The sequence below is a fragment of the Lissotriton vulgaris genome, chromosome 8, assembly GCF_964263255.1.
Source record: "Lissotriton vulgaris chromosome 8, aLisVul1.2, whole genome shotgun sequence".
NCBI lineage: Eukaryota > Metazoa > Chordata > Amphibia > Caudata > Salamandridae > Lissotriton > Lissotriton vulgaris.
Genome location: NC_141696.1, coordinates 454,103,830 through 454,130,338, shown reverse-complemented (window position 1 = coordinate 454,130,338; position 26,509 = coordinate 454,103,830). Strand labels below are relative to the sequence as shown.

Here is a 26,509-nt window from a genome sequence, read left to right as displayed (position 1 = left end):
GGGGGGGAGGGTTAATCGATGGGGCATGACGTGCTCCTTTTCTAATTCTAATCGTCCTAAAGCAGTGTAATCATCTTCCAGATGTTAGACTGGCAAAGGTGTGTAGTAAAACGTCACAACATGTGGGCACAACCAAAGCAATTACGGCACTGAATGTAAAATAATAATTTCAAACACCAGATATGTGTCACTGATGTACATTCCGGTATATTGTCTTTGCATAGTAACCTGCAATGAGACACAAGCTTTAGAGATCTTTTTTTCTGGAAAACATATAAAAACAGCAACAACTTATCACTGTCTGAGCACAGCATAACAATTTGTCAACAGCATGCAGGAAGAATTTTACAAATTTATAATAAAACACAATTGCAGGAGGTGCCTCTGTCGTTCTCTAAGCACAGCAAACATTGATTCTGATAAAACTCCACAAGTCACAAAGGAGAAATAACCTTCCAGAACAGAGCCCTTGCTCAAACTGCCTAAACAATCTCTTTTCCAATGAGCTAGGTAATTCCTTAATGCTTTAGCTGAAGTGGGAGGCAAGGAGTTTCCTTTGCTAAAACCAAAAGTGAGCGAATAGACAGTCCACTGTGGACTGTCTGTTCCTTCCTGTTTGGTTTCATAGCAGGGAAGACTCCTTGCCTCTCACTACAGCTGAATCATTTCAGACCAAGTAATTTAGCCCCCTCCTGTTCCTAGAAAGGTGACCATGTTTCTGTTAAAATTACACAGGCAGAAGCACAACATCCACAGGGCTAAAATGGCTTCGAGTTACCAAAAGAAAACGCCATGTTTGGTTGAAAGAGCCAGCAAATTACTTGTCTTGACACTAAATACAGTGTTAGAGATAAAGACGTCTGTATTCATTTGTAATGTTACTTTTCTGTCTTTTTTCCCTTTAATTATTAGTCAAGGATCATTCAGGCAGCCCTGGAACAAAATTAAAAGTGCTTTCTATTTATATTTGCTGTTCAGAGTATGCACAGATAAGTACTGAAAATATAGCTTTAGGTGACTGCTTATTTGTGTACCGCCTGGGACATCAAAAAAATGAGCTGGCAAGCCAAATCATAAAACTGAAAGTTTGTTGCAAGATCAGCACATTATTCATTTCCTCTACCCTCAATCCCTGGTTAATGCCATAATAGCAATAATTTAACTTGTATCTGAAACCCTTCACCGCTATCAATAACATACTGAGTTCCCTCAAGTGTCTGGGAATGCACCCAGAATTCAGACAACTCGCTCCTCATTCTTACCCTTCACTTTCACACTCACCATTCACTCACAGCGATCACAATGACCTCACATTGATTACCATTCACTCACAGCATTCACCAGCTCAACCTGCACTCAGTGACCACTCTGCACTCACAATGCACTTGCGCTGTTCGCCTTGTACCTCACCCCGCAGTCACACGAGCACACTACTCAACTTGCACTCATGTGACACTTCACTCACCTGTCTCCTACACTGCTCAATCTGCAATTTCACTCAAGCAAGCCCATCACTAACCATACATTCATTCATCCCCCTCTGCACTTACATCCGCACCCAAATTATATGATCACCTCACTCACCGTGCAGTCACTCCTCTCACCTCACTCTCACACTGATGCTTTGCTCAATGTGTATTCACATGTTCACTCCTGCCACCCACACAGCACAGAGGGATAAGGTGCCTGCTACAAAGTCTGAGTAAACTATTAGCAGTGCTATAAAAAAATGAAATGTTGGTCAGAAAGGTGCTATAGAGAATGAGGTGCACTGTTGTTGAGTGGTGGTGAGGGAAATCATGGAGGAGGAAATGGGAGAGGGGGTGCCAAAAATACTACTCCACTGTAAGCGACCAGTGCTATGGCCATCCCTTGCTGAGAGTGTTAGCCCCCCTTGAAGTTTTTGTCCTAAAGTACAAAAGTACACATTTACATGCACTGCAATCAAACCTTTCAGGTGGCTCCTTCATAGAGACAGCTCTGTTGTTTTTACCCTGATGGCCTGGAATAATTCCCAAACAGATTCTTGTGAATACCGTTTTATCATTTCTTTTGAATGTGATTGATGTGGGAGAGTCTATTACTATTTGCAGAGAAATGTGTTTGTTTCATGAAACAACCATAAAAAGTTTTTTTTAGATCAAAACGGGGCCTCACTAATGAGAAATTGGAGGATTTCACAGATATTATTTGCTGTAAATTTAGTGTATGTGGAGAACAGCCTGAGCATGGCAGTAGCACAAATCCATCCACAGATTAACCGTCTCTGTGGCGAAAAATAGGCACACCTTTCACAGTAATGTTGGGGGTGTTAATATCAATACATGTCTTGTATAAAATAAGGCTTCCTAGTAAAAACAATTTGCACACATTTTATCTTGGAAAATAGTTCTTGGGCTGTGTAAAAAGCCTCTGTCATTTAACCACACCCACGCACAATCCTACAGTTTACTAAACACTCTTATTGTGTTGAACCTTATTTGCCGAATATGGGTCGGGATATGTGGGTGGCAGTCGAATATGTAGAGTACCAGGGTCCAGAAATTTCTGTCAGATGGTGGGGGGTCCCGACTTCTAAAAAAAATTCAGCTTGGGGGACTCAGCCTACAAAAGTTTGAAGACGTCTGCTCTAGAGTGTCTAGCCCAGTGTAGGAGTTGTATGATTTGGTAGAGGTCTTTCGGTCTCAACTTAAAATCGTTGGCATAGTGGTCTCTAGTCTTCAGAGTGCCATTAGAATAGATATGGTCAAGACAGAGTGAGCCATTTCACTGCAGAAAAACTCTTGTAACACCTTGTCTCCCCGGCTATCTCACAGGTTTTGAACAAGGCAAGCCTGATACATCAAAGACCCTTTTGTTAAAAAAAGGTCACTGAAACAAGTACTATCTTTGACCATCAGAGAGAGGGATGTGGGCCTGAGATCATGTGGAATTTCAATGTGAATGTCCAATGCAACATCATATTTAACCAACATACAGGCCAAGTTAAGGCTCGAAATATAGTCTCCATTTTGAGTGGAAACCCATGTGTAATCATATACATGCATGTCTCCCTTAAAACCATTTACATAAACAGTGGAGAGACACCTGTTGGCACTGTGAGGGTATTGCAATAAGTGAGGAGAAATGGCATAGAGGACCAAGCAGGGCATTCAGTCACCTACATTCTTTCCGAATGCCATACCCTCTTATTTTATGATATGTTACTAGAATTTGTTGAGCACACATACACCAGGACGGTTTCTTGGTACTTGGATAAAGGAAGTACTGAGAACTACTCACAGGAATTAGTCATATGCTTGTTTAAAAAGCCATGTTTTTAGTAATTGCCTGAATCTCATGTAGCTAGTTGTATCTCATATTACAGGGGGTAGGGAGTGACAAATGTGAGAGGACAAAACAGAAAATCTGGAACCTCCCATTTTCTTCTTTTTGAATTTGGCAATTGTGAGAAGGTTCATGTGGATGGATCTTGGTTATGGTTAGGAATGTATTTTTGAATTCGGGCTGATATGAATGCTGGGTTTCATCCGTGAAGGGATTTAAAAATGATGCAGCCCGTCTTGAAGACGGTCCTTTGTTCTACAGGAAGTCAGTGTCATTTTCTCAGCAGAAAGGTAATATGACAGTGTCTGGGCTGATAGAAAATTAACCTGGCTGCCTGGTTCTTAACCATTTGGAGTCTGCGATTGAGGCATTTTGGAAGGCCCAGGTAGAGAGAGTTTGCGTAGTCTATCCTAGAGACGACCCGGGCAATGACTATGGGGACAAAGGCCTCAAAGGTAAGGAGTTTCCTGATTTTCTTGATTATTCAATTTTGCAAGAAACAGGAAGAAGTGACCACTCCTAGCTGGGGCTTCATAGTGAGATCCTCATGAATGAGGACCCCAAGACTCTTTACTGATTTCTTTGGCTGTGGGTCCACTTCCATCACTGGCGGCCAAAATAAGGTACTCCAAAAATCATACTTATTTTTGGTAAAGACAATTTCAGCTTTAACAGAATTTAACTTTAAATGATTGCTGTTTATCCAATCACGGATATAAAGCATTATGTTTTGAAAGGCTTCCTAAAATTCAAATGAGTTGTTAAACCTAGAGAGTAGCCGCATGTCATCTGCATAGCTGTAGATTCTGAGGAAGGGATCAATCATCATTTTGCCGAAGGGTGCAATCAGTAAAAAACAAGCTCATATGTTCCACAACACGTTCTCCCACCACAATCTCCATAGATGATTGAGAGAATGGAGAGACCGTCTGGTTGCACCAGAAAGGTCTAAAAGGACCAGGGCGGAAGCACTGCTATTGCCCAGAATCAGTCTGAGGTTATGAAGAAAAGAGAAAGGCCAGAATGGCCGTAACCCCTTGTGCAGACCTGCTTGGGCAGCATCTAGTAGGCCACACTCTTGAATAAACGTGCACAGTTGCAAATGTACCGTGTTTTGGTGAGCTTGGAAATGAAAGGCAAAAGGGATATGAGGAGAAAGTTAACCAGCGGTGGGGGGTCAGCCTTGGATGACAATGGCATGCCCACTCGCACTCTGGATGCCACCATGGCCAAGCAGTACATGGTTCATGCCCCTTTCTTCTAAGGTAAAGAATAAGATCAGGAGAAAGTACAAGACTTTTCTCCATAAACTGTGGCTAGTCAATACTGTCTCAGCAACATTGGAGGAAAGGTCGCTCTCCCCCTGTGTGACCTATACAAGACACAGAGCAGCCTGCACTCTGTAACAGGTGCATTATTTAATGAATGTAAAAAATATTTTGTATTTGTTCAACACATTTGCGGAACATTAATTAAGTTTATTTCTTTGTGTTTCATTTGCTTTTAATTGTAGGTGGAATTGCTGCATATAATGTTGGCGCTGGATACGTCACAAGCACAGATGTGGACCATAATACAATTCACAAAGACTATGCTAATGATATAGTGGCTCGCGCCCAATATTTTAAACAACATGGATATTAAGTATTTATGTGGATCACCTTCCTTTCCAAATCTATACAGCATGACTCTTTTACATAAAAATGTTTTGAGAAATATTTTTTCAGAATTCCATCTAATAGTCATACTTATGATGAATAAAATACTAGACAATGTCATCTTTAATTATTAACTCTCTCCACTAATAAACATTCTAGCTGCATTATTGACGTTGTGGACACATTGAATTCAATGCTATCTCAAGGTTTCAGCTATGTCAGAAAGTTATTTTAAATAATGGCTACAGAAAAAGTTAACATCCTGCGACATGCTTAGAATTCTCACTCTGCAATCTAACCTCAATATTTATTTTTAACAAACACGTTTTGAGCAGAATTGTTTGCAGTGATTCAGACGATTTACTGGAATACATTATCTTTCAATCATACCCTGGAACTGGTTATCCACAAAGGAGCAATAAGAAAAAGGATTATCTGAAGATAAAAAAAAGCGCATTGAGAAAGACTTTTCCACAATGATAACCCCCACGTGTGAGCCACCACTGACACGGTTTCTTTGAAAACTTTGAAAGTGGCATTTATTTAGCTCTTTTGACTTTCCACAATTCCTTCCTCCGTTTCATATTCATGCATATTTTAATTGTAAAATGCATGGTTCGCAACACTTCCAATTGTGGTACAGGGAGAAATTAGAGTCACTTAAATACATGATTGATTGATTGAGTGAGGATTTATAATGCGCAACTTTGCCCGAAGGCGTCAAGGCACAGATGATGGAAAATAGCCAGGTACATATATAAAAGTATAGGGTATAGAAATCTAGGAGTAGGCTTCAGTGAAGAGCAGAGTTTTAAGGCCCTTTCGGAAAAGGACAAGAGATTCTTGGTTTACTTAAAAATACAATAAGAAAATTTAATAATTTTGAATTAATCATACAGGCAGTACTATACTCTCCATGAAAGTCATTCAGAAATCCTTCATATACAACGCCCTCTCAAAACCCACAGGGGTTGGCTAGCATTTGCTGGGAATAGGGCGAATTATATGAAATGTTTTGGTGCTTTTGGGCACATGGGATATCAGGGCACCTTAAGACCATAATCAGGGGTTGGATCAATTGTGGTGACCAATTCTCACACTCCAAAATAGCTCCTATAGAGTCATTATCCCTGATCTGTTTGGAGCATGAAGTAGAAAAAGTCAGAGAGTTTGTCTGGCTGACAGCGAGAGAAAGATAGTCAAAATAAGCGACAGGGATAAAGAACAAGAAAGTGAAAAGCACACTTCAGTTCAATGTATATTTTAAATTGCCAACATCTCTTAGAGTATTTGTATTCTATACTATTAATGGACAATATTATCACTTTTCATTAAATGTTAAGTGATTAGGTAATTGCAAATGTCTCCTATGTACATCACCTGCAATGGCCAATCATGCACAGATACTGCACATCTTTAATATAAAGTTGCATATTCAAAGATGACATGCAAAAGGCCTTCATTGTCAACAGTCATCTGCCTGTGGCAAGATGCATTTATTCATAAGTGACATGTTCTATGAATCTAGAAACTGTAAGACTAATCCTTACAACACCTTTCCCTCTCATTCCCTTTTATCACTTTTCTCCCAGGGATACCCTGCAGATGCTCAAACCACCTAAGCTGGATGTTAGGACTGGCTCACAGATACCCTTGGCTTGATGTTAGATGGCCCCATCCCACCCTGGAACAATTTGAGCCGGCATGCAGAGTTCCACAGCAAAAGACCAATCGCACTCGTCAATTCTGCATTAAGATCAAATAGACCTGAGAGTCCCTTTTACCACCATAAAAGGCACTCAGCCAGCCTTCAGATAGTCAAGCTGGTCAATTAACGCAACATGCTAGCTCTCTCTCAGAGACTTTCAGCCTTCAATCACAGACAAGAAGTTAGTAGAAAAGAAACCCTCATCCCATCCAGTGATATCCCTTTCATGTTTTCTAGCACTACTGGTTGGTCCTCAAACACACCCAGCGTGCCATCATTAGCTCCCAGGTCATCTTCAGACACAACTGGACTGGCCCTCAGAGGTGCTCTTTCTCCTTCTGACCCCGAGTCAGTTTTTACATTTCCCAAGGCAGATCTCAGAGACTATCAGCTTACCTGCAAATACCCACCATCAGATGCCCTCAGATTCCACTAGTTAGTCGATAAACATTCCTATATCTCCCAAGGTACCCGAGTTCTCCTTCACACACAAACCAGATAGTCTTTAGAGACCCTCTCCTAGCCTCCCAGCGTTCAAACAAGGCCCAACTGAAGACTTTACAAAGGAAAATCTACTTTTGGGCCCTTGTGGAACCTCAACAGTCTTACCATTTCAGTTATGAAAGTTGACTAGAAAGGTATGGTCTACATTGATGATAATCACTGCTCCTGTGCCTCCTAAAGACCACTGGATTTGTGGCAGCAGCAGCCATTAGACAGGCCTATGTCTCTGAAAACGTGCTACAGCTGAGTGTCTCATATGCAAATGTGTTCTGAGTCTTTCTTCCTTTCTATTGTTTAACTTACCCTCTGCCCTCCTAGTTCTCTAATTATTACTAGTATTACCCTTAGGTCATTGTCTACTTGTCCAATGACATGAAAGTGAATTTCAGCCTATCCTGATTTTTTAGCCAACAAATTTACTGCACTTTAGGCAGAAAACATGTGACTGGCTGAATGTCATTCTCATGACAAAGGTAGGTTGATCACTGCGCATTTTCAACTAGTACAAAACTACCACTCCTAGAAAGAGTCTTTACAGAGACAAAAGAGGCTGAAAGGCATTTTCCCTATGAAAAAAACCCAAGCCGCTTGATGCATGCAGTGCCTGGAAAAAAGAGACAAGAAGACAAAAGTTGGCTACCTTACGTGCTAAGAACTCGCCTCATGTAGCCAAGACATGCAGTAGCAGCTGCTAAGGGGAAGTAGTGGCGGGCCATCGAGGTAGAGGTTAAAAAAAAAGAAATAAAGGCAGAAAAAATAAAATGTACCTTACCTTCCGGGCAACCGCCTTTACTTCGTCCTTCTGTACACAGCACAGAAAACAGGAAGGACCCAGACTCGAATGTAGCACATTATAACGCGTGCTTGTACTACTTGGTAGGCAGCAACGCAGTTGTTACAACTACTGCATAGTTACAACTGGATGCCATTACTACGCAAGTCATTATGTGGACTTGCAGTAGATGGCACTGTAACATTAGGAATGTATAATTAACTATTCAAACATCAGCCTATGCAACAGAAGGGAAGATGTTGGAATAGTAAAATACAATGGGGCATATTACCAACAACTAGCGATAATTTTTGTCTCTAACTTGTTTAGAGACAAAAATTATCGCCGCACATCAGCGATTTTTATCGCAGATAAACCTTGCTATTAACAAGGTTTATCGCAAATGCGATAAAAAACGGCCGAAATGCACGAATATCGCTGAAAAGTCAGCGATATTCATGCATTATCGAGCAAATGCTCTTAGCCATGTTATCCACCTCCCATTGGATAACATGGCTAAGAACTGCTCAGGGCAGGTGTTAGCTTTTGGAGATATTCCTGCTTAGCGCGAATATCTCCAAAAGTTGGTAATAGGAGATAGCGATGTTAGCGACTGTTTTCAGTCTCTAACATCTTGGCACGCCCACTTTGCATCTCATTAGTGATAAATATCACTGACATGCAAAGTGGGGCCCAAGATGGTCGCTATCTCCTACTAGCTGTCGCTAACTGGTGTTAGCGACAGCTTGGTAATAGGGAGATAATTTTATCTCCGCTTTCTTGGCTTTTAAAGCCAAAAAAGCAGAGATAAACCCCCTTGATAATATGCCCCAATATTCCTTATGTTAGAGTGCCATCTACTGCAAGTCGATGTAATGATTTGCATAGTAATGGCATCACGTTGTAACAATGCTCTCATTGTAACAACCGCGTTGTAAAGGCATCACGGTCTAGTGACCACGATGTAAAGGCTGTTTCTCCCCAGACTCCGCTGGAAAATCATGACGCTGCTGACACCAGCATTGTGATTGCTGTAAGCACCGTAGTTTGGTGCTTAGACAGATGCTGGGATGATGTGCATGTTCTCCACCCAGGCTGTGCAATACAGCCCAGTAGAGAACATGACAAGTGCGCATGACAGTTTGGCTGGCCTAAGACACACTTAGAAAGTGCTCACCACTCCTCCCCCTGCTCTGTGGACAGCCCCTACTCGCTGTCCCAGCACCTACAGAGCTACTAGAAAAAAATAAAGTGATAATAACATGATGTTAATAACATTTTATTTTTGCGGTGGGGCGACGCTCCTCCACCTTAGTGGAGGAGCTGCTGCTGAAGACTTGTAGGCCCAGCTGTGACCTTTGGTCTGCAAGCTGATGCTTACAACTCCAGCACAACAATTATTATCAGTAACAGCAGAGCTATCCCTGGGAGAGGTACAAGAATTATAATTTGAGCAGACCACCAGGTAATCAAGATAAAAGATGTGGTCTGGCAAAGGTATTGCTAGCCTTCTCCTGTGTCCAGCATTTCTTACTTTGTTTTGGGTGCCCAAGGTAAGCAGTTTCCAGCACTTTGACTGGAAATCATTTGGCACCCGATACTGCTGAACTAGCTGGGAACAAAAATGCCAACACCCTGCCTACTGAACCCCCTCTGTTTTGGTGGTGAGTGGCCTCTCTACCTTCCTTGAAGTTCTAATGTGTTCTACTCAATGGCACTTCAAATCTGTTGCTTTCACTGCACACCATCAACATGGGTTGAACATTTAGCTGAATGCTTTGAGATGTGTGCACAGACACACACCATGTTTCGGCTCCATCATACAGATCACACTCCTGTTTCTGTCTTAATTTATGTAGCTAAAATATAGAAATGCAGCTCTTGAACAAGTTCCAGAAGGGACCAAAATGCAGCAAGCTGAGTTTGTGCTATGCTTTCACTGAAATAAAGCACTAAACAACTCCCCAAGGACTGACGGGGCCTTGTTTTTGATATATATGTATAAATCCAACACAGTGCAGAGACCCTTTTGGAAGTAGCCACACACGAACTCAGTAACAAACTCCTTTATTTCAGAAACTTGCCAGCAGGGTTTCAAAGGTGACGCTCTTCAAACTAGTCAGCTGCCAAATGCATTTCGAGAGCAAAGGCTCTCTTCGTCAGTGGCAACATTTCATCACCTGCTGGAGCTCTCCCCCTTTGTACACAGTCCCCACCCCCTGGGCGTGAGCAATCAGTGGCGTTTCTGGGATCTGAAGTCCTGTTATCAGGTAGGGTGTTCCCAGCAAAATGGATGCAAATTTAAACCCAAGTGGGTATGAAGGCACAACGGAGATGTGCCCAGTGGGCGGGGACTGTGTACAAAGGGGGAGAGCTCCAGCAGGTGATGAAATATTGCCACTGACGAAGAGAGCCTTTGCTCTCGAAATGCATTTGGCAGCTGACTAGTTTGAAGAGCTTCACCTTTGAAACCCTGCTGGGAAGTTTCTGAAATAAAGGAGTTTGTTACTGAGTTTGTGTGTGGCTGTTTCCAAAAGGGTCTACTTATAACTTTGGATGTTGAGCAATTGTATACCAGCATAGCCCACAGATGTGGTTTAAATGCAGCAGCTCACTTTTTAGGGCGAAGTCCATTGGAATTTCATGAGCACAAAAAAATGGTTGTTAGCTTAATGGAATGGTGATTACAAAATAATTACTTTTCTTTTGGTAAAGAGGTATGAAGACAACTCAGAGGTGTGGAAATGGAAGCCTGCTTCTCCCCCAGCTACACGTGTTTACACGTGGGGGGCTGGTGGGAGGAGCAGGTTCTTAATGTTACACACCAGGTATGGGTCAGAGAAAAAATTGTCAAATTTCTACGCTACATAGATGACATCATCTTTATAGTATGGCAGGGAGATGAAAAGGAAGCTTGTCAATTTATTGATGAAATTAATAACAATGCCCTTAATCTAAAATTCACATCTCACATTAGTGCCACACAAATTGAACTTTTCGATGTCAATGTATATGTAGATGACAACAACAGGTTACAGACAACCCTACACAGAAAAGCCACTGCAGGAAACACGACCTTGCATGCTTGTAGTCTCCACCCTATGCACACCATTGAAAGCATACCACTAGGAGAAATCCTACGAATCAAAAGAATATGCAGTTCTCCAGAAGATTTTCTCAAATGTGTCAGGGAATTAAGAATACGATTAAAAGCTCGAGGGTACTCATATCAAGTGTTTGATCGGGCTTTAGCAAAGGCCGACAAAAGACCGAGAACCAGCTTATTCCCAGAACATACTAGTAATGATCAGGTAGCAGTCACTCCAGTAGATGTAATTGCAAATGACTGCCCTAGATTCATTACAGCATTCAGCAGCCAAGACAAAAAGATTAGACAAATCATCAACCGCAACTGGCCTACTGTTCTCACGGATACTGTTTTGGGATGCATGTTGCCAAAAAAAACACTGGTAACTTTTCGTAGAGTACAGAGTATGGGAACAGCTCTGGATCAGAGCAGTCCAGAACTAAAGCAGAAAGCTAGCTGGCTACAACCGGCATTGGGGTTCCGTAAATGCTCCAATTGTAGAGCATGCCAATTTGGCATCAATAAAACTCATTACAGCACCCCATTTAAGCCAGTTGACACCCCTATCGTGGGCTACCATACCTGCAATACTGAATATGCTGTTTATGTCCTGACGTGCACCTGTGGCCTGAATTATATCGTAGTACTAAACAACAGGTGCACGTCAGGATCTTGCAGCATATCAGGGCTATTCTGCACTGTGATCAAACGTACCCGGTGGCTCGTCATTTTCAGAGGACACATAACAAAGATATCAACTTCCTAACTTATTATGTTGTAGCCTCCGTCCCCAATACCTAGGCGGGTAGGCAACCGAGAGCTGAAACGTAGACAGTTAGAGTCCAGTATGATCCTCGAATAAGACAGCAAATGGCCGAACGGGCTAAATAATACTGAGGATTTACGCAATTTTCTCTGAATCTATTTGCAGCCCTGGTACCTTATTGTACAGTGCAACCTTCTACTTCCCTCTAGGTAGTCAGGTTCCATGTTAGCTCGAAAAGATCTCAATCACACAGATTGTCCGATGTACTGATCCTGATTATAACTGTGTCTATGTTTGACAGTTTCCGTGGCTAGTCAATTTCCTTGTTAGCCACAGTAACAAAATCAATGAATTCTTCACTTCCTTATATGTATTCATATTTATTACATTTTACACATTTTAGCACTTTTTATCAAGGGGTGTTCTTATCACTTTTAACATGATAATATTTTTATACCTGTATGGAATGTTTTATATTGCTTTTCAAAATAACAAAATTGTGATTTTATCCTAATTGTTAAAATACGCATTATTGCATTTTTATACACAGGTCACTTTATCATGCATTTTGTACACTACACATTTTCTCTCCGTGGAGCATGTGTGTTACTGTTTTTTGCACAACTAGACCTTGATCTAGTAGCACTGTTATTTGCACTTTTATATCTTGCTTGCCTCCTCAATATTTGAAGACCTTCACTATATTCTTTGTTGACATAGTATTTAATGGATATATCCTGTTATATGTTTTCAAATTTCGCTTCAAGACATGGTTTTTAAAAAGAATTTCATTTATGAAATTATAATCGTCTTGTTAAGTTATATACATGTATTTAACTTATTTTGCGAATTTGCACACAAAATATCTCAAGAAAACATGATATGTTTTCTATGTCTATAGTCACTTGACCACATTGAAGGTGGGCCTTAAGCAAGTCACTGAGCATTATAAAAACAAAAAAGTTTGACTAGATCTTTGCACCTGAACAAGGGCTCGTGGAGCCCGAAACGCGTATTGCCCTCCTGTTTTGCCAGCTGACACTGCAATAAAGTATCTGTGAAAATCCAGTGGTCCGTCTCCTACCTTGCTTCGCTGGTCCTGGGAGGATTTGGAAGTGGCGTTTCTGGAGCTTAAAAGTATATATATATATATATATATATATATATATATATATATATATATATATATATATATATATATCCATCCAAAAGGTGCCTGCTGAGGAAGAGCCCACAACCGGTGAATATTCTGCTGATAATACTTTAATGAAGATGCTGCATACAGGAAGGAGCGTAAGGACACCATAGAATAAAGTTCAGCTCCCCGACGCGTTTCGTGCTAAACAGCCCTTAATCATGGGCTGCATGCTAGAGTTTGTGAAGCAGCTGCTCTTTTGGAAGTCACCTGTATTTGCAGGAATCCCGCCTTGAAGGGCGTGGCCACCACGAGTGGCACCCTGGTCGTTGTGGTTTCTTCGTGTTCCCCTGTGGGTTGTAAGCTGCTCCCAAACACAATGAAATAAAAATTGTTCCCAAGTGGGTTGTGAACACCCGTGCTCCCTGCAGCAGCAGAGTGATTCTTCAAAAAACAGCCACCAGTTTCCTATCGCCGTAGGGTCGGTGACACTCCGGCAGGTCTGTGCAAACAGCAGGGCTCTATCCGCGGTCCAGGCGGAACCGCTAAACATCCATCCAAAAGGTGCCTGCTGAGGAAGAGCCCACAATCGGTGAATATTCTGCTGATAATACTTTAATGAAGATGCTGCATACAGGAAGGAGCGTGATGACACCATAGAATAAAGTTCAGCTCCCCGACGCGTTTCGTGCTAAACAGCACTTAATCATGGGCTGCATGCTAGAGTTTGTGAAGCAGCTGCTCTTTTGGAAGTCACCTGTATTTGCAGGAATCCCGCCTTGAAGGGCGTGGCCACCACGAGTGGCACCCTGGTCGTTGTGGTTTCTTCGTGTTCCCCTGTGGGTTGTAAGCTGCTCCCAAACACAATAAAATAAATATTGTTCCCAAGTTGGTTGTGAACACCCGTGCTCCCTGCAGCAGCAGAGTGATTCTTCAAAAAACAGCCACCAGTTTCCTATCGCCGTAGGGTCGGTGACACTCCGGCAGGTCTGTGCAAACAGCAGGGCTCTATCCGCGGTCCAGGCGGAACCGCTAAACATCCATCCAAAAGGTGCCTGCTGAGGAAGAGCCCACAACCGGTGAATATTCTGCTGATAATACTTTAATGAAGATGCTGCATACAGGAAGGAGCGTGATGACACCATAGAATAAAGTTCAGCTCCCGACGCGTTTTGTGCTAAACAGCACTTAATCATGGGCTGCATGCTAGAGTTTGTGAAGCAGCTGCTCTTTTGGAAGTCACCTGTATTTGCAGGAATCCCGCCTTGAAGGGCGTGGCCACCACGAGTGGCACCCTGGTCGTTGTGGTTTCTTCGTGTTCCCCTGTGGGTTGTAAGCTGCTCCCAAACACAATGAAATAAAATTGTTCCCAAGTGGGTTGTGAACACCCGTGCTCCCTGCAGCAGCAGAGTGATTCTTCAAAAAACAGCCACCAGTTTCCTATCGCCGTAGGGTCGGTGACACTCTGGCAGGTCTGTGCAAACAGCAGGGCTCTATCCGCGGTCCAGGCGAAACCGCTAAACATCCATCCAAAAGGTGCCTGCTGAGGAAGAGCCCACAACCGGTGGGGAGCTGAACTTTATTCTATGGTGTCATCACGCTCCTTCCTGTATGCAGCATCTTCATTAAAGTATTATCAGCAGAATATTCACCGGTTGTGGGCTCTTCCTCAGCAGGCACCTTTTGGATGGATGTTTAGCGGTTCCGCCTGGACCGCGGATAGAGCCCTGCTGTTTGCACAGACCTGCCGGAGTGTCACCGACCCTACGGCGATAGGAAACTGGTGGCTGTTTTTTGAAGAATATATATTTTGCAGTGACGGATCCGTCTGCCTTTCCTCGCCCTATGCAGAGGATCACTGAAGGTTGGCGGAGCATGCCAAACAGGAGAATATTTTTATTTACAAGTAAAGCGATCACTCAGAGTATAGCTGACACCAGTGGTTGTTTATTCCCGGTTACGTGTTTCGCTTGACAAGCAAGCTTGGTCACACAGTGAGTCACTGGAAAGGAATCCAATACATAGGCAGTGTTGAAATAGACAAAGTACCAATGAATGAATACAATTCCTAGTTACAGTGGCATCCATTTTGTAGTGTACATACATCTTGGTTTTTCGCCACCAATAGTTACAAATAAAATAATTAAAACTTGTGTATTCTATCATACCATGTTTTAAAATGTGTTGCAACACTTCTCTCATATCAGAAAATATAATTTGCCTAATGGTCAGTTCTTGTTGCAAGTGCAATTGCTGAGCCATTTATGCCTCGGTAGGTACAATAGTATGTTCTAGTACGTACAGGGTAATACGTCATACTCCTGTTCCCACTAGCAGTGATGTAAATAGGTCAAGGAAATTCCCCCAGTGCAGCATATATCTACCCTTTCATAACGGCAGCCCTTAGTAAGTCCGGCGGCCATATTGGACTGGATGTATGTCTCAGACATGAGTAGATAGTCTGGACCAGTCTTAGTGGGATATACCCTGTGTTTGTAACCTGAGTGCGGATCTTAGAATCCAACTATAAAGTGAGATAGTTTTTGATATCTAGGGTATACATATAGATATGTGGCAAACTCTCACTGCACCTTCTGACTGGATAGGTCCAGAAAATGTTTGCTCTAATTGTGCATGTGTAACAGTGCTAAGTTCCGAGTAGCGGGACTGGCTGCAAAGTTGCGGCCTCCCATTTCCATTGGCATAGTGCCTTACAGTGACAATGCTCACGGTCATCAGAGTACCAAATTAGGATTATTGGACACTTCAGGAATGTGTTACTGTATGGGTCTGTAGGTGAACTGACTACAGGGTTACGTATTGTACTGCTTGATGCCCCTGGTCTATGGTCGCTGTTTCCAAACTAGTGATGCTTCCTACATGATGCCCATGTGCGGCGTCTTTCCCAGTATATCAACAACCCCCTATTTGTCCACCATGAACAAGTGAAATATGTGCGAGTGAAAACAGTTGTGGATTAAAATTCTTGACAGAAGACTGAAGAGAAACCAAGAGTCTCTTATCTGTCTAGTCGGGCCCTCCACCATTGTGATAGAAGAAAAGGGAAGGGGGTGGTTGCAGTGAAGTAGTTTCTCTGATTCTGCCCCTTCCTTTCCTCGTGTGAAAAAAATAAATATTAAATTCCTTGTGTAGTCTCATACTAACAGTTGAAACACACAAGTACACATAAATGCTGAATAGAGACATTTTAGTTAGCAGGAAGACCATACACTTCTATTAACCAGTTTTATTCATATAAGTGAATACTCAGTTCCTCATCCCTGTAAGGCCCTTCATGGCTTTTTGTCTGGAGGTTAATGATGTGCCAGGATTCTTTTTTTGCGTAAATGAAGGACTCTGTTGCCTCCTCTCTGGGTTTATTCAACCTGTTCTATGGCAAAGAATGACAGCAGGGAGCTGTTGGAAAGGTGGTACTCAGCGAAATACCTTGCCATTTGGTAGTGAGGGTCTTTGTTAGTGATTGCCCTCATGTGCTATAACACTCTTTTCTTAATGGCTAAGGTGGTACTACCTACATATCTTTCCTTGCACGGGCATTCTAGAATGTAGACAGTAAATATTGTGCCACATGTGAGGAACTGCTTTATGGTTCTTTCTCCTGTTGGTGCCTGGTAAGTATTTCTCATGGAGCTATGTCTGCAGGCTCTACAATAGCCACCGGGGAAAAAAACCTTAAAGATTGATCTTAATATCAAGGCTTTTGTCACTGATGTTTTCATTTACTAGGAAGTATTTCAAGTTCTTCTCCTTCCTGTATGTGATCTGCGGTCTTTCTTGTATGGTTTGGCCTATGACATGGTCACTCGTGAGAATATTCCAATTTTGTGTTAGTATTTTGGCAATTGCTTTGGACTCTTTATTGTACCTCGGGTTAACCCTAGTGGTATTGTCTTCCTCAGTGTTGAGTTTCTCTCTCAGAGTTTCCTCTCTTTCCACCTTGTCAATTTTATCTTTGGCTCTATTAAGAACCCAATTGAAGAATCCTCTCTCAGGGAACCTTTGCAGCATGTTTTCCTGATCTGTCAAGAAACTCTTGTGTGAACTACAGTTTCTCCTTGCTCTCAGCAGTTCAACAAATGGAATACTTCATTTCAGTGTATCAGGGTGGCTGCTGGAAGCGTGTAGAAGACTGTTCCCTGCTGTTGATTTCCTGTGGAGTTTGGTGTTTATCTTATTTCCTTTTACTTCCACTAATACATCCAGGAAATCGGTCTGTTGGTTGCTGATTATGTCTCACTTACAACATCAGCAAACAACAGACCGATGTTGGATATATATATACCGTGGGGTAGGAAGTGCCAATTTCAAGAGGAGTCTATCGCCCAGAAAATACACTGCAATCACCAACCTGTGCATGTTCACCGCCAGCCCTCCAACTGGATGTCCCACAAGCAGCTGGCGAACGGAAACACTCATAGAGACATCGCAACTTGTAAAAACTGCATTCTGGTAGTTGCAGTCCATCCACTCAAAAATTACAACAGTGGTTCCGGTTGAGCAAGACACAGGTGCGCTACTAATCTACTTCAGACAAGCCAATACCAAAAGACATCTTGGATTGCAGCGTCAGTGTGCAACCTGAAAGGTATTGCATCTGATGAAGGCGAAAGCTGAAACGCGTTATGCTACCCTTTCAAAAGTGAAAATTTTAAAACCTGTTGTACCCCCCTGTCTGCCAGGAATGAGGAGGACTTTTTTTGTATATTAGCGCGCCGCCATACGCGCAGGGGTGGTCCTTTCTTAAAGTGCCATGGACTATGGTGACTACCCAGACCGCCTCGCACCCTGTGAGCCAGAGATCCTGCTATCAGTGATAGTCTATGAACTCGTGGAGAGACATCACTTCTTTAATGATGTCCCAGACTTGACTCACGGGGACCGTGGGGTAGGAAGTGCTGGTTTCAAGAGGAGTCTATTGCCCAGAAAATACACTGCAATCACCAACCTGTGCATGTTCACCGCCAGCTCTCCAACTGGATGTCCCACAAGCAGCTGGCGAACGTAATCACTCACCGCGACATCGTAACTTGTAAAAACTGCATTCTGGTAGTTGCAGTCCATCCACTCAAAAATTACAACAGTGGTTCAGGTTGAACAAGACACAGGTGTGCTACTAATCTTCTTCAGACGAGCCAATACAAAAAGACACCTTGGATTGCAGCGTCAGTGGCAACTTGAAAGGTATTGCATCTGACGAAGGTGAAAGCTGAATTGCGTTATGCTACCCTTTCAACAGTGAAAATTTTAAAACCCGTTGTACCCCCCTGTCTGCCTGGAATGAGGAGGACTTTTTTTGTATATAAATATATATATATATATATATATATATATATATATATATATATATATATATATATATATATATATATATATATATATGTGTGTATATATATATATATATATATATATATATATATATATATATATATATATATATATATATATATATATATATATATATATATATATGTGTATATATATATATTACCTACTGGCGGTCGCCAGTAGGTATATATAGTTAGGATTTTTTCTCTATGGGATTTTTGAAAATTCTATGTCTAATAACTTTGGCGTTTGTGGACGGAATTGGCTGAAATTTTCAGGAAAATGGAACATTTTGTTTCTGAGCAGCCCCTGACAATTTGGGGGGGTTTCATCAAGGGGGGGCCGAGAAAAAAGGGGGGTCCCAAAACGCCTTTTTCCCATGTTAATTTCCATAGGGCGGTTGGCCTCACTTTTAGCTCGAACGGCTGAATGGATTTGCACGAAACTTGGCAAAATTGTAGGGACTGTTAGCCCGATGTGCCTTTGCTAGGTCTCAATATATGTGCTCCAGTGGATTTTGAGTAATTTAGGTTAAAAAAAAGATATATATCTGGGCGGAGCCTAACCACACATCTGATCTGATTGGCTGTCAGCACTTCATCCAAGAAGTGTTGGCAGCCATCTTGGGACCAATATACATGATAGTGCCTCATTAAAAAGCATTGTAGTTAATAGAGGGTTTTAGGACTTTAGTTACATTATAAATCATTTGTTGATGGTACCATACTCGTTTTAGGAATTGTGGTGGGTTCTAAGGTGATTTTACCATGTGAAAAAACCTTCTGCTGTGATATCATGAATATTGTTTGAAAGAAAACTAATATCTCATGATTTTCCCACAGTGGTTTGGAAGGGGATCTATAAGCCAAACTGAAAGCATATTTTCTGTAAATTCACATTATCTTTCTCAGTCATGTGAAAATGAAGTCTGACATTCTCAGTAAAACATGTACATCCAACAAGGACAGAGACTGTCAGTTGATTCCTTTGTGTTCTACTGCAGCCTCCTAGAGTGTTCTAAAGAACAACTAGAGCACTAACAGTCCTACTTATTACAAAGGTATGGCACACCTGAAGCCATCTTGATTGGAATAAAGTGGTAACTCTTAAAACATTTAATTTAAAAAGAAACAACATGAGGGGGTATATTTTGCCATAGAAAGTATGATTAGTGCTGCAGAATGAAAAATTAGGGCACATTTTGAGTGACTTCTCAAATCCTTTTCTATTTCATTAAAAAATTCTGACATGCAGTCTCCCAAAATGGCCACCAGAGACAAAAGAGCCCAAATGTAGCCCAAATATCACCTAGATGTAGCCCAAGTATAGCCCAATGACAGAATGTCCCAGAGTGTTCTAAAGAACAACTAGAGCGCTAACAGTCCTACTTATTACAAAGGTATGGCACACCTGAAGCCATCTTGATTGGAATAAAGTGGTAACTCTTAAAACATTTAATTTAAAAAGAAACAACATGAGGGGGTATATTTTGCCATAGAAAGTATGATTAGTGCTGCAGAATGAAAAATTAGGGCACATTTTGAGTGACTTCTCAAATCCTTTTCTATTTCATTAAAACATTCTGACATGCAGTCTCCCAAAATGGCCACCAGAGACAAAAGAGCCCAAATGTAGCCCAAATATCACCCAGATGTAGCCCAAGTATAGCCCAATAACAGAATGTCCCAGAGTGTTCTAAAGAACAACTAGAGCGCTAACAGTCCTACTTATTACAAAGGTATAGCACACCTGGAGCCATCGTGATGGGAATAAAGTGGTAACTCTTAAAACATTTAATTTAAAAAGGAACAAAATGAGGGGGTATATTATGCAATAGAAGGTATTATTAGTGCTACAGAAAGAAAAATTAGGGCACATTTTGAGTGACTTTTCAAATCCTCTTCTATTTCATTAAAAAATTCTGACATGCAGTCTCCCAAAATGGCCACCAGAGACAAAAGAGCCCAAATGTAGCCCAAATATCACCCAGATGTAGCCCAAGTATAGCCCAATGACAGAATGTCCCAGAGTGTTCTAAAGAACAACTAGAGCGCTAACAGTCCTACTTATTACAAAGGTATGGCACACCTGAAGCCATCTTGATTGGAATAAAGTGGTAACTCTTAAAACATTTAATTTAAAAAGGAACAAAATGAGGGGGTATATTTTGCCATATGAATTATGATTAGTGCTGCAGAAAGAAAAATTAGGGCACATTTTGAGTGACTTCTCAAATCCTTTTCTATTTCATTAAAAAATTCTGACATGCAGTCTCCCAAAATGGCCACCAGAGACAAAAGAGCCCAAATGTAGCCCAAATATCACCTAGATGTAGCCCAAGTATAGCCCAATGACAGAATGTCCCAGAGTGTTCTAAAGAACAACTAGAGCGCTAACAGTCCTACTTATTACAAAGGTATGGCACACCTGAAGCCATCTTGATTGGAATAAAGTGGTAACTCTTAAAACATTTAATTTAAAAAGAAACAACATGAGGGGGTATATTTTGCCATAGAAAGTATGATTAGTGCTGCAGAATGAAAAATTAGGGCACATTTTGAGTGACTTCTCAAATCCTTTTCTATTTCATTAAAACATTCTGACATGCAGTCTCCCAAAATGGCCACCAGAGACAAAAGAGCCCAAATGTAGCCCAAATATCACCCAGATGTAGCCCAAGTATAGCCCAATAACAGAATGTCCCAGAGTGTTCTAAAGAACAACTAGAGCGCTAACAGTCCTACTTATTACAAAGGTATAGCACACCTGGAGCCATCGTGATGGGAATAAAGTGGTAACTCTTAAAACATTTAATTTAAAAAGGAACAAAATGAGGGGGTATATTATGCAATAGAAGGTATTATTAGTGCTGCAGAAAGAAAAATTAGGGCACATTTTGAGTGACTTTTCAAATCCTCTTCTATTTCATTAAAAAATTCTGACATGCAGTCTCCCAAAATGGCCACCAGAGACAAAAGAGCCCAAATGTAGCCCAAATATCACCCAGATGTAGCCCAAGTATAGCCCAATGACAGAATGTCCCAGAGTGTTCTAAAGAACAACTAGAGCGCTAACAGTCCTACTTATTACAAAGGTATGGCACACCTGAAGCCATCTTGATTGGAATAAAGTGGTAACTCTTAAAACATTTAATTTAAAAAGGAACAAAATGAGGGGGTATATTTTGCCATATGAATTATGATTAGTGCTGCAGAAAGAAAAATTAGGGCACATTTTGAGTGACTTCTCAAACCCTCTTCAATTTCATTAAAAAATTCGGACATACAGTCTCCCAAGATGGCCACCAGAGACAAAAGAGCCTAAATGTAGCCCAAATATCACCCAGATGTACCCCAAGTATAGCCCAATGACAGAATCTCCCAGAGTGTTCTAAAGAACAACTAGAGCGCTAACAGTCTTACTTATGACAAAAGTATGGCACACCAGAAGCCATCTTGATTGGAATGAAGTGGTAAGTCTGAAAACACTCAATTTAAAAAGGAACAACATGAGGGGGTTAATTTTGCCATAGAAAGTATGATTAGTGCTTCAGAAAGAAAAATTAGGGATCATTTTGAGTGACTTCTCAAATCCTCTCTATTTCATTAAAAAAAATCTGACATGCAGACTGAAACATGCACTTTGAATACCAGCAGCAGACGTCCCTGGTGAGCAGTAGCTTTACTACAGTGATCTAATGTGCAACTAGAGTGCTAACATTCAGAATTTATGGCAAATGTGTGACACATCTGAATGCCTTCTTGATGGAACCAAAGTAAACAAGCATTGAAAATGCAATAGATCTCGCCCTTTAAGTTAAAGCCATTCTGTTTGTAATGAGGTGGCTTTTTAGCTTTGCTTTTATTAGTGTTTTTTCAACTTTCATGTAAATAACATGCATCTGTATGCATATAAGTATATGTATGCATGCATTTATGTTTGTATTTATATAGATATACAGATGATATATGTTTATATATGTATGTATATATATATATTCACTGAAAAAACCATAGGTTATAGACCATATATAGTTAGGAATTAGCATTTACAAAACCTTGAAAATTCACTGAAAAAACCATAGGTTATAGACCATATATAGTTAGGAATTAGCATTTACAAAACCTTGAAAATTCACTGAAAAAACCATAGGTTATAGACCATATATAGTTAGGAATTCACATTTACAAAACCTTATTTTACTCACACAAAACCATTGAAATTCCATATATAGTTAGTTGCACTAACTATATATCGCGCACCCGCAATCCACTGCTGATGATGTCACATATTACATCATTCATGACATGGTCAGTGACATCACTGATGACATCTCAAATGACATCACTGATGACATCACTGATGACAACATCCAGTGACTGTATGTTTCTGTAAAGTTAAAATATGTCTTACATATTGAAGAATGAGTGGATGTATAAGTGTCTGGATGAAGGATTTAGTAGGTGCATGACTGACTGTATGAGTGAGTGATTAAATGTGTCTCACTGAGTGCATGGGTTAGTGACTAAACTGTCTTAATTTGTGCATCATTATGTCTGTTGTTCTGTAAACTGTTGCATGTGTTGATAAGTAGCTATATGAGTAACTATATGGGTTATTGATTGGTTGCCCAAGTATTTGTATGGGAGACTGAGTGTGTGTGTGGGTGGCTGGGAGGTGTATGACTCTGTGCATAGATGTGTGAGCAGTTAATTCACTAGATGTATGGTTTCAAAAGTGCATGTGGAAACAGCTGTGTGGGCGGTTGACTGTGTGCATGAGTGTATTGGTGAGTGAATGGATATCTCAGTGCTACATGTCAAAGTAAGTACATATGTAAAACACAGTACATGTGAGAGTTGACATATATAAATAACTGTGCATAAGAGCCAGTGAATGTGTGAGTGGCTGTATGGATCATTGTGAACTTGTATCAGGGATTGTATAAGAGAATAAATATGTGTTAGTATATGTTTGAATAAGTAAAGTTTGTATAACTGTATAGTTGAGGAAATGGAGGTGTGATTGATTCTTTGCATGACTGACTAGGTGTGTGAGTAACTCCATGGATGAGTGACAGTCTGTGAGTGTCTGTTTACACTGATTGTATCTAAGGTTATATTAGAGTCTGAAGAGGTTCATCGTATTATCACATGAATGATATCATCAGTGATGTGATCAGTAATGTCAAATGAGATGTCATCAGTGATGTCATTTGAGATGTCATCAGTGATGTCATTTGAGATGTCATCAGTTATGTCATCAGTGATGTCACTGACCATGTCATGAATGATGTAATATGTGACATCATCAGCAGTGGATTGCGGGTGCGCGATATATAGTTAGTGCAACTAACTATATATGGAATTTCAATGGTTTTGTGTGAGTAAAATAAGGTTTTGTAAATGTGAATTCCTAACTATATATGGTCTATAACCTATGGTTTTTTCAGTGAATATATATATATATATATATATATATATATATATACAGGTCAATCTCTGCTTCAAAGGTTGCGACCACAGAAAAATACGGACCACCACACAGCGCTTCGAGTGTTCACAGTATAGGTTTATTATCCATTGACAGTTAAGATAGGCATGACGCATTTCGGGCAGGGACTGCCCTTGATCACATGACGGACATGCAGTAGTGTTCACTTTAAATAGGGCACACACTCATTTTTTTCTTTCTCGTGATAGCACCACGTGCTCTAGTGATAAACAGTGAAGATATTCTACAAATGTAGAGTGTTTACATATTCACAGGATTGGTAGCATTTCAGTTCGATGTTTTACATGATCAAACACAAGCACTTTTTAAAACACTTTGGGCCCGATGTAGGTAAATGCCATTTACCGATTTTAAAATACCGAATCCTACCGATTCGGTATTTCAAAATCAGTAAATGGTATGTAGGTCCCAACATCTGGATTCGTTACCGAATCCTTAACAATTCTTTAATTACCGATTCGGTAAATACCGAATCGGTAATGGCCATTCATTCCTATGGGCTTTGAAGCCCATAGGAATGATTAGGCATTACCGATTCGGTATTTACCGAATCGGTAATTAAAGAATTCACAAGGGTGCAGGGGGTGTCACTTTGACACCCTCTGGCACCCCCAAAACAGGCACAGGTGCCATGTGGCAGGCATACCTGCCCTAAGGGCAGGTCTGCCTGTCACATGGCATACGTGTGCATGCACACATGTGCATGCACACCGGAATCGGTATTTTACCATGGATTTGTATTCCATGGTAAAATACCGATTCTGTAAGCCATGTGCAGAAGGTACATTGCCTACCTACATTGCATTTTCGGTAATTTTACCGAATCGGTAAATATTACCGAATCAGTAATTATTTTACCGATTCGGTAGATATTACCGAATCGGTAAATTTACCGATTCGGTAATGATACCGATTCGGTAAAATTTCCGAAAATTTGCCCCTACATCTCAATAGCCCTTTACCGATCGGAAACGGCCAAAAATCGGTATTTTCGGCCGTTTCCGACCGGTAAAGGGCTACCTACATCTGGCCCTATATTCTTAGATTTTTCCAAAGTGACAATTTTACCTTATTACCGCATAAATGCGTTAGGCTGTGCAAAATAGGCTAGCAGCATGAAATCGTATGTCAAATGCACATAATAAATAACATATAAATATGTTAAAAACTATTATATAAAAGACCATTTATAAAAGCCATTTAATAATTTTATGTTGCATACAAAAATGTATAATTATGCTAAAAATAGATGTGCAAATAACATTATACGTTGATGCAATGGAAGTTCTCATTACATGAATGCTTTTAGTATAAATGCATAATAAAGCTGCCTCGCTAAGATTTTATGCTTGATCTTTACACTTCATGTTATGTGTGCAGTTGCAATTTATGAACAACTAAAGTGCTAGTGCTAGAATGGTTAACCTAGATTATTGGTCAGTCCCGCTCCCGGGAGAGATCCGTTATTTAATAAAGTAACCATATGTTGCAGATTCCCAATCCAAGTTTAAAGTGCTGAGTGATAATAGTGCAAAAAGGAGTTAAAAAGTGATTTAGAAAGAGATAAAAATACAGCTATAAAAATTGCTAACAGGTATTACAGGCTATTTGTGTGACATTAATCAGAGAGACGGATGTGAGGACGAGACAAGGTAAGTTCGTTATAGAAAGGTGTGCATGTCCTCTCTATCATTAAGACCGTTAGGGTGTTTACTGTTGAGATTAAGAATATATCTTGTCTCTAGTTGTCTTAATGCCTTGTCTCTGTCTCCGCCTCTTTTAGATACCGGTGCCTGATCAATTACAAAATAAGAAAGACAATTAACATCTTTGTTGTGGCTTTTTTTAAAATGTCTGGCTACCTGGTAAGCCGGGTCACAATTAATGATGGCACGAATACATATATATTATCTACTGGCGGTCGGCAGTAGATAGTTATAGTTAGGACCTATTACCCATAGGAAATTCTATTCCCAATAAGTTTGGCGCCGGTTGACACATCTGCGCGAAAATTTCCAAACTTTTGGCCAGCTCTGGACCGCTCCTATCCTGAAAGTGTCATGATGATTCAACAAGTGGGGGCTGAGAAGAAAGGGGCGTTCCAAAACACATTTTCCCCATGCAATTTCCCATAGGACCTTTAGACTCAACTACAGTCTGAACTGCTGAACAGAAGTACACCAAATTTGACAAAGATGTAGTGCTTGGTGCAGATTCGTGCCTTTTGATTATTTGATGTAAATCCGTTTGGTAGTTCCTGAGAAAATGACAGTTCAAGTCATTTATATATCTAAGGGCTCGGAGGTTCCGCGTACCCTGGGCGGAGCCTGCACGCACTCTGCCGTGCACATGCTGCTTTTTAATTGGCTGTCAACACTCCAAATCAGGAAGTGTTGGCAGCCATCTTGTGCCTCAGTAGAACCGAGGCACAAGAAAACAAAGAAGAAATGTCACAAAATGCAAAAATGAGGCAGGATAGACACACCCTGACCCCTTAGACCTGTTCAGGGGGTCCCACAAGGAGCCCCATGGCCGAAAAAGAAAAATCACGGGATGCACCTAGGATCTGCGCATCCTAGCGATAAAAAAAAAAAAAGGAATGTGGTCTCCTGTGCTAAATATTTTAATTTGCCCACAAGGGGGTAAAATCCCAGAAGCATTTTTAAAAAAATAGTGGGGACCGCCAACACC

The 26,509-nt window shown here is 40.9% G+C and overlaps 1 protein-coding gene across 1 annotated transcript in view; it reads left to right on the top strand.

Annotated features, from left to right (window-relative positions):
* LOC147697172 (lysozyme g-like) overlaps positions 1-4,971 on the top strand; it is an 82,058-nt gene extending 77,087 nt beyond the window's left edge. The window contains exon 4 of the mRNA XM_086936114.1: positions 4,841-4,971. Within this exon, the coding sequence (XP_086792240.1) occupies positions 4,841-4,971 (131 nt within the window). The remainder of the gene's footprint in view (positions 1-4,840) is intronic.
* Positions 4,972-26,509: the final 21,538 nt, after the last annotated feature.